Genomic DNA, 9648 nt, shown 5'->3' with positions numbered 1-9648 from the left:
GTTTGGCGGTCTAGGATGTCAGTAGAGACACTTGGAAGAATGAAGTTAGATGCTGGGGATCCTTCTTCTGCAGAACCAGCTGCAGGTTTAACTTATTTGGAGACATAATTGTAGTTTTATAGGTAGTTGTGTCTGAAAGTCTTCCTGAGTGATCGTCTAGGTTGAAGACATTTGTTACAATATTGTAGACATTTCGGTTTCTTGTACGGCCGTAGACATGTCTGAGAAGGGCTCGAAGGTTGGATTACAGTCCTGCACGTCATCGTATTTTGTCTGTAGTAATAAAATCCCTGTTTGTTGTATATAGTTGTAGGCTTGTCTGAAAAAGGGAGGTTGAACAGATGTTTTGCAAACGTCATGGTTACATCCAGACAGTCTGTGAGCATAGACAATCCTCGAGCAGTTCATCTTTTCTTTAATAAGAGATGGTGATACCTGTTGTAAAGAAGGTCTTTTCGTCATAATTTCCGACCAATGTCGTGAGGACATTGTCATTTCTGAATGTAGTAGAAACACTAGAAAGGCCGACATTTGCTTGAGAGCAAATACAGCATATTTCAGCCATCTCCCTCATGCAACAATAGGTCTTGAGGTCGTTGACCCCTTTGGCCATTGGAAAATGACCCCAAAAATTCCCAATTATATCATTTTAAAGTGTTCCATGCCAAAAATTACACATGAGTCATTTGGATAAATATCTAGAGCACACTTTTACCAAAGTTCGGGTCATTTGGTTGTAAAACGAGGGAATAGGAGCCAAAAATGTCCAATTTTTGTCGAAAAATGGCCATAAAATCGCAATATTAAGCATTATGTTGTACTGTATTGAAAAACTGTTATTGAATTCATGTGCACATAATTGAAGGGCACGTTTATACCAAATTTCAGGTCATTCGGTTGTAAAACGAGGGTACAGGAGGCAAAAATGTGCTTTTTTTGTAAAAAAATGGCCAAAAATCGCAAAATTAAGCATTTTGTTGTACCGTATGCCACAACTGTTCTGATATCTGGGTGGGCATATGATCAGGGCACCTCTGTACCAAATTTCATGTCATTCGGCTGTAATACCAGGGTACAGGAGCCCAAAATATACATAAAAATTGACAAAAACCTCAATAAAATCATTTTTAAGGCAGATATGAAAAAAATGAAAAAAACACCTAAGGGTATTAGCTTACTCTACCTTTGTGCCAAATTTCAAGTCAATCGGTTCAAAAACGGCGGAGTTGATTCGAATTGAAGATTTGACAGGAGAAAGAAAGAAAGAAAGAAACATTACGAATATAATATATTTCACCATACCTATGGTATGGCTGAAATATAATAACGTCAGACCGAAACCAATGACGTAATACTCTGACGATATATTGAATGATATCATTCAATGTCATCAAGACTAAACAAAATTTGAAGAGGTTTCGATTTTCATGACCTACATATGTAATGAGCTTTTTTAATTCTAGGGACGTGCGTCTCGTGTAATAAAACGTGTAATTTTGCACGCACTGTCTGGGAGTTACGGCTTGGAAGGTAAGTCATCTAGGTAAATGACATATGGCCCAAAATACAACAAACAACTGGTTGGTCTCTTACAAAGTCAGATTTTCCGGACAGAGCAGTTTTCACAGCTTGTTTTCATCGTCTTTCATCTTTTTCACATAACTTATACTGATGCCGCCACTTGTATTGGCGGCTGTACTTGAACATTTATGAGCAGAAAATGAAAATCAAGTATATGCAAATTCATTAATGATGAAAGTTGGACGTTTTGATGTATTTCTCTAAAGAAAGACGGTGGATGTCATCTTTCAGAAACCTAAACCTTTACCTAGTGTTTGATGTAATTTAAAGACCTTGTGTGGTGAGATACGTGAAGACCACACACACATGGGGAGGACAGTTTGGCATTGTGCCAGACGGTAGCTGCGAACAAGAACGTTCTTACATTCCAGTAACATTTTTCTGTTTTGCCCTCAACGTCAGCAATGACGTAATACGCTTGCGTCACGATATCATTTGATCAAGACTGTCTAATTCTTTGACGTAAGCTGTGACCCTTTAGCTCGTCATCAATGACTTAGTTTTAGGAAAACTTCAATTTTCCCGCCCATTTATTTTTTTATGTATCTACTCTAAGAGGTCAAAATCTTTATAACGCATATTCTATTTGAATAATACATGAAGCTGGCAATCTTTAATTTCTAGACTGAGGTGGGGGCGAGGCAAAGGTGGGGCCACTTAAAATGATCTTCTGCCGAGAAAATGTTGGTATCAAATCTTCACGGTAGGTTGTAATTGGCTTCAATATTCGCTTCTATGGGTACATGTAAGTATAGTTTGTCTTCTTACAATGCCTTCAACATGGTGAACTGCTAAGTGTCCAAGGTTGCCAGATCCTTGCTAACGGCATCCATCCAAGAGTTAGATTCACCATAGACTTAAATCCGTACACCATAGACTTAAATCTGTACACCATAGACTTAAATCCGCACACCATAGACTTAAATCCGTGCATAGAACTGCCATAAGGCCATGTCAAGTACAGTTTGTGGTTGACGTGGATGACTCCAAATTTGATGCGATATGCAAAGAAAATGGATAAAAAACTTGGACACGCTGACTAGTCATGCCTACATGTATCTTACTATCACTTCTACAAGAACAGTCAAGGCTACCATGCGACATTTTTGTTCATTTTGGTAGCACTACATTTTCGTGACATTGACAATCTCCGGCTGGAAAAATAGTTTTTTTTTCAAAATCAGACGACATTTAATGAGCTGATGCTATCCATGAGATGTACACGTTGTAGCCTTGTGGGGGATGACGTCTGGTCACCCCGACAACAATTTCTTATAGATCATTTGATTCTTCGTCCAGTGAATTCCCTTGACATGCATGGGTGTAATGCTTGAGTGAGTTTTGTCAGCAGTCACAAAGGCCTCATCAGAGTATCTGTACAATGGCCATGTTACTCTACTCAGCCCTGACATTTATCTTCGAATTCCAACTTTATCTTCAAGGTCGTATGGTTGTGGCTGTGTCAATCTTCAGCGGTATATCTGGTACGTGGATTCGAAGAGAAACATATGTATTGCAGTGATCTTAGGTCCGGGAAGTCTAAACGGATATTGACACCAGTGTCAGTGTGATTTCTAGATATGTGATTTTGGCCAACTAATACTTGGAAGGTTATTTTTCAACAGGAATTCACCTTCCTGATATTTTCACTGTGACGCGGATGTGTATTCTTGAAACTCGTTACAAATATAAGGTTACAGGTGTTGGTATCTATCTTTCGTGTGTTTTGAGTCAACCGATTTTCATATTGTTGTTTCTGACAAACTATCCAAACTTGCATGTACTTTATATGTACTATACTTGATACTTGGGACGTGGAGGAGCCTTCAAATTCTGCCACAAGACTACACATTGGTGAATGAATTTTTATCAAGGTTATAATAAATCCTGTACCTATAGATTGACACAGTTGACCCGGAAAACAAGACGAAGAGACATCACAGATTGAAATTTGATGTCATTTATTAAACCGGGCATATTTATCAACAGAGGAGGTTCATCATGAACAATTGGTATGAACAATTATAAATAAATTAGGATAAATATGAATAAACAAATAGATACATGTATGTACGTAAGTTTTTACAAAGTGCAACCTATATTCAGCATTCAGTAACAAAACGCATGATTTAGGCATCCACCACAAACTTGACTCTACACAAGATTTAAAGACTTCATTTGGCATTTGACCTATATTTACAGAATGTTATCAACTCAAAATGCGGGCTTTGACAAAGTCACTGCGATGACACCATATATTGACCCATTGTCATTGTCCTCAAATATATTAGTCTAGAATTATTTATATGTCAACACACTCTTAAATAAATACGTATACCATTATTGATTTCTAACATTGATTGGTTCGGTCGCTGCATAGTCGTTACATATATACAAGGCTGCCCAGCAAAGGTAAAGCAAAAAGAGAATACATGGTACGAGGGTCCTTCAAAAAGCATTGATTTGATAACAACCTCATTTTTTTTCAGATGAGATAAAATTATGAAATTTGGCACAAAGGTATAGGGCACAAAGGGATATATCTTCTTGAGAGGCTAAATTTGTTGTTCAGATTTTTATGAGCGGCTGAGTTGATGAAAAAATGAGCTTGTTATCATACCAATGGTATGACGTTTTGGAGTGCCCTCGTATTATTCTGTACATTGAGATGTACGATTTAACATCTATTTATAGTTGTTCTTCTCTGGGTCTGAAGCAGATGTCGTATCTGTCCGGAGCCATGACGACCCCGTACCGCCCCTGCAGACTGGGTGGGGAAACCCCGTCAGGCAGCTCCAGCCGGAAGTCCCTGAGGATCCGTGCTGTGAAGAGGAACAGCTCGGCCTTGGCCATGGACTCCCCCAGACAGCCGCGACAGCCGGCCAGGAACGGCAGGAAGCTGCCGCCGCGAAGGAGCTGGCCCGTCTTCGCGTCGAGGAATCGGTCTAGAGATAGCAAAATTAGAACAAGAGGAGAATACGTCAACATAAAAGCTTCATCATGAATGCCATTTTGTCATTGCCATAAATAGCAACCAGGTAAATGATTTGAACACCTTATGATGAAAACTCTTTTTATGTGCCAATTGAATGACGGAAGCTACTTTTCTATGTATGAATTGTATCATATGCGGCGGCTTCTTGTTGTCAATTCGCAACAATTTGAGGAGTATTAGGGAGCGGTTAACTGAAGTTGAAAAGATCAAGTATTCCACATACAGTGTTATTGCATCAGGACATTTTATACTTGTCTGAAGGGGTTTTGTTACAAGGGTTTCACTAGTTTGTTGCAGATTATGTATCGTCAATTGCTCATGAAATGTCACACATATATGTAATAAATACTAGTATCATTTGAAATTGCGACAATCAACGATCACGAGCACAAAGAGACAATCATCATGTTGTCTGCTAATTTACCATTAGTCAAATCCATAAAAACCATGTTTCTCACCAGGGTTGAATGTAGCCGGATCTGTCCAGTGGCGCTCGTCATGGTGAATGGCCCACAGGTTGAACATCACACGGGTTCCCTGGGGAACGTCGAAGTCCCCAACCCTGGAGAAAAGGTCACAATATGGATAGTTGTTTAAAGAACAAGAAACAATTATATTTCTAGACATCTTATCACATCATACTGTTGATACTATACGTCTCGCGTCTTGGCATGTATAGTTCTCTTGTCCGTAAGAGCTAATGTTGTCACATTGTCATTAACTTTTTCATAATAGACTTTGAAGTTGATTAAGCAAGTGGTTAAACCGTGCCCGCAACATTTAAATCTTAGTCTCACATCCAGATAAAAAGACTCGAATATTGTTGCAGGAACGTTGGATTATAATGCCTGGTAATTAACATCAGACATGATCAAATTGATCAAATAGCATTGGCTTTGGGGCACAAATCATTTAAAGTGCCCCTTCATTCGATAAGCTAGAGCAAAGCGTTTTAAGAGGTCGAATGACCTAGACTCGATCTACTTACGACGTATCCCTGATAGTGACATGCGGAATGGCGAGAGGCGCCACAGGTCTCATCCGGAGCACCTCTCTGATGGTGGCCTCCAGGTACGGCAGCCGCTCCCTGTCAGACAGACGGACCGGGTCGTTCGCGCACAGGACCTGCTGCATCTCCGCCTGGATCCTGTCCTGAACCTGGGAGAAAGCAGAGGTGTGGCTGTTTGTTTGTTTGTTTGTTTGTTTGTATTGCATACCCGGAAAACCGTCTTGTGGCGAAACACAGCGGGATGCACTGATTTGCTCGACGGAACTCTGAGAAAGCTGTCAGTGCGAAATTGTTACTAGGAGAAGACTACATTTCAAGGATTAGGTATAGGGGATGGACAACATCAACAGCAAGAGTCGCTAGGTACACCAAATGGAACCCACAAAGACAACTCGTCAGATATTACCATGGATATTGAAAATCCATCAGCTGTTGCATGTATACTAAGTGTTGCCTCCTGCCTTTTCACTCGTCAATGGGTTGCAAATATGTCTTTGCTCTTACGAGACATGATTGTACTGTTGTCGATAATATTTTGTTGTTATGCATGTAGCCTCGTAGTACTACTGTCTAGATAACTAGTAGTTGTTATTGCTTGCCATTCATAGTACCTGATGCGATTGTTCATCAATAAAGTTCAGCATCCATTCATATCTAACGCGTTGCTTTGGTGCTTAAGTTCTCCTTACCTCGGGGTAGTGCACAAGGAACAGCAGGATCCACCTCAGGGTGGTGGTGGCCGTCTCCATCCCTCCCCCGAACACGTCGTTGACAGTGATGAGGATGTGCTGGTCGCTCAGATGGCGGAGGGCCCTGTGTCCGCTCGCCATCACCGCCTCGGCCTGGGCCTTCAGCAGCGTGTCAATCAAATCACGGATCTTCCCGTCCTGGTAGGTCGCCTGGTAACGGTATAATGACGTCAACAATTAGAACACCTGTCACTTGTGTTTTAAAGCCTGAACTGGTTCTACGCTTACATGTCTACAATGAGATGGTTAACCATATGATAAATGTTACCAGTCACGTACATAACCTTTTCAGGACAAGGTAGCAAGTCAGTGATGTTTCGACCACCATGCCGGCCTTCTTCAATAACAATGATCCACTGCACCTGTGGCCACGTGACCGTATTGTAACCAACAGTTTTTCAATAGTGTCTTGAAGCTTCCTACAGGCTTTAACGTTATAAACCAGAACATGCTTATCATAACATGGGGCATTGGCGAGAAATGATTCTTTCAAGAATGCAAAAAGAAAAGAAAATACCTACCCGATGTTCCTCGATATTCTTAGACAGCACTTTATTCCTCAGCTCAAGGCACTCCTTCATTTTCCTCACGGTGGCGTTAGGAAGTTTCTAGAAGAAAATAAGCACATACTATTAGGACTTAAACACGTATAGGCATTGTAATTTAAATTTCTAGTAATCAAGAAAAGAGCATTACCACTGATAGCTATAGCATTTGCGTAGCGACCAATGAGCCTACAACTGTGGCAGCCTGGCTGGTATTAGAATCATTGGCAAAGAGCAATACCGTATGGATGAGATACTTACCGCCAACAGGGGGAACACGTCAATGAGGCCGTCCTTGCCGACCGTATCTACGAGACCTTCGTTGTAGCGCACGATGGTTCTGAACTCCGGGTCCTCCGGGTGGTACCGCTTCCCCAGGCAGAGACTACTGATGATGTTCCCGATGACGACGTTCAGCCCCAGGTACGGGTCGAGAGGTCGGCCGGCGGAGGCGGCGATGTGGGAGCACAGCCAGTCGGCTTCCTCCGAGATCCGGCTCTCAAGCTGCTGCATGCCGTTCCCAAACATCTACGCAGCGAGAAGGTATAGAAATTTGTCAGAAAGTTAACAGTAGAACGTGCGTTGCAACAATAGCCGTTAAATAAGTTGAGGTTACAACTGTTTTTACGTGTGGGAGCACAGCCAGTCGGCTTCCTCTGAGATCCGGCTCTCAAGCTGCTGCATGCCGTTCCCAAACATCTAAGAAGCGAGAAGTGACGGAGTTTGTCAGAAAGATAACAGGAGAACGTGAAGGCAATGGTGGTTAGATAAGAGGACAAAGGTGACAATCTTTTTTTTAGATCGCTGAACAAAGATTAATCAAAGAACTGGATATTGCAGCAAAGCATTATCTCTTTTAATAGTAAACAGTAAACAGTAAAAATGAACTGGTAGTGATTTTGGATGGATCTCGCGATCGGATAGAGCATAAAAAATGAATATGAATGTCCGATCCTTTTTTTCCGTTATTCTTTCTTTCTCTTTCTTTATTCATTAAAATCAACCTTACAGAGATTTATTCTTAGCAGAAGCACCTCTGAATGCCGCTGATCTTACAATGTGACTCAGTGTAAATTCTTACAACGACTAGACAACATGCACAGTACGCATGACATACACAGTACATAGACAATTAAAAACACTTAGGCACCAGTCATTGATTTGTTGTACAGTCTGATTGTATAGTGTAGGAATGAGTTGCGCAGTCTGGAGGTCCTATTGGTCATTGGACCTGGTGGACATACCGATGTATGTACAAACCGGTGCTAGGCAATTGTCTCAACTTCTGTAAGTGCTTGAATGCCACGTGATAAAATTTATATACATGGCATGTTATTGGCTTGAAGTATCAACTGATAACGCTCCTGTGATCCGAGATATCTATTTCGTAGACTCGTTGCTCATTTCACCTTGAGCGAGTTGTGCGTGAGTTTCTTGTGGATCCTCCAGCCTCTGCCGTAGTCTGCGAAGGCGATGCCCATGCCGCTGTTGGACAGCAGGTCGGTGGTGGGGAGGTGGGCTCGCCCCGCAAAGTCGTCACCGTTCTTCACCAGGGCCTCCTTAGCAAGGTCAATGTCGTTGATGACGATTACTTTCTCCATACCGATCCACACCTGAAGATAAAGGCAAATATTTGAGATAATCTATCAACAGATCACGCATGCATACTTGTTATGATAGCTGTCAGTTTTGCATTGGGACTTCAACTAGGTAAATGTCGCCAATGCTCTTCAAACGATTGCAGCCCAAAGCAATGATACCCCTGCACCTTGGATTTGTCTGGCTGCATGCTTGTTTCTCGTTATTTGTGAAGAGACATTCAGCGCAAGGATACATTTTCATTGCCCCGTGACAGTTTCTCAACCCATGTAGTATTACAACTATATTTGGCAATGTTTTACTACTATATTGTTTTTATTATTATATGAATGAAGCACGAAGACTGCTTTGACGATCTTTGAAGACATCATAGAATGAAGCAAACAAGTGGTTTAAAAGCTAACTTCACATACACGTAGGATATCGTACATAATGGCAACTGCAACGATATGATAAAGTGCATGCTATATTTACATGATTGACGTCATGACATGGACCTTCGCCATCCTAATGTGCGAATCACCCCAAAAAAACACCAACCACCCACCCACCGTGTTCAGTAGGTTCGAATTCCCGATGGCTGTTGTTTTCGTAAATCGTTAACAGTTGATATTGCTATGAGTATACGATACCCTACACAATGACAAATACAACCTTGGTAATGTTTTACATACCTGATAGAAGTCTCCAAACTTCTTTGCCATATGAGTCATCCTGATGTGAGGGTCATGCAGCCCCCAGCATGTTCAGAAGGTTCCCGATAACTGTTGTTTTCGTAAATCGTAAACAGTGGACATAACTATATATGATACCAAACATAATGGCAAAGTTAACCATTGTTTTATTTACCTGATAGACGTCTCCAAATTTCTTTGCCATCTGAGTCATCCTGATATGCGGATCGGCCCCCACCATGTTCAGCAGGTTCCCGATAATCGGCAAAGGTGTCGGGCCGGGCGGCAGGACCAGGTCGCGCCTCTCCCCTGCATACACCAGCCCGTACAGCAATGCAAACAGGGCAACCACCCACACAACATCGGACACACACAGGGCGGGGTACAGCTGTAGTAGACTCATCTTCAGCACTGGGTGTCCTCGTTAAGAGTTAAATGTAGTATACAGCTATCGTAGCAGTGTAAACGAAGTCTCTGCGTGGAAGTAAAACGGAAC

At 41.7% G+C, this 9648-nt stretch overlaps 1 protein-coding gene across 1 annotated transcript; it reads right to left on the bottom strand.

Moving 5' to 3' along the window:
* Positions 1-3557: 3557 nt before the first annotated feature.
* On the bottom strand, positions 3558-9648 carry LOC118425478 (steroid 17-alpha-hydroxylase/17,20 lyase-like). The gene is made up of 8 exons (XM_035834332.1): positions 9328-9648; positions 8289-8492; positions 7141-7407; positions 6856-6942; positions 6275-6484; positions 5565-5734; positions 5035-5138; positions 3558-4526 (listed from the first exon to the last, which is right to left on the bottom strand). The coding sequence occupies exons 1-8, from the start codon at positions 9553-9555 to the stop codon at positions 4270-4272; spliced, it is 1527 nt and encodes a 508-aa protein (XP_035690225.1). The 5' UTR covers positions 9556-9648; the 3' UTR covers positions 3558-4269.

This window comes from Branchiostoma floridae, chromosome 11, assembly GCF_000003815.2.
Source record: "Branchiostoma floridae strain S238N-H82 chromosome 11, Bfl_VNyyK, whole genome shotgun sequence".
NCBI lineage: Eukaryota > Metazoa > Chordata > Leptocardii > Amphioxiformes > Branchiostomatidae > Branchiostoma > Branchiostoma floridae.
Note: the sequence above shows the minus strand (reverse complement) of the source record. Positions and strands in the feature narration are given on the sequence as shown.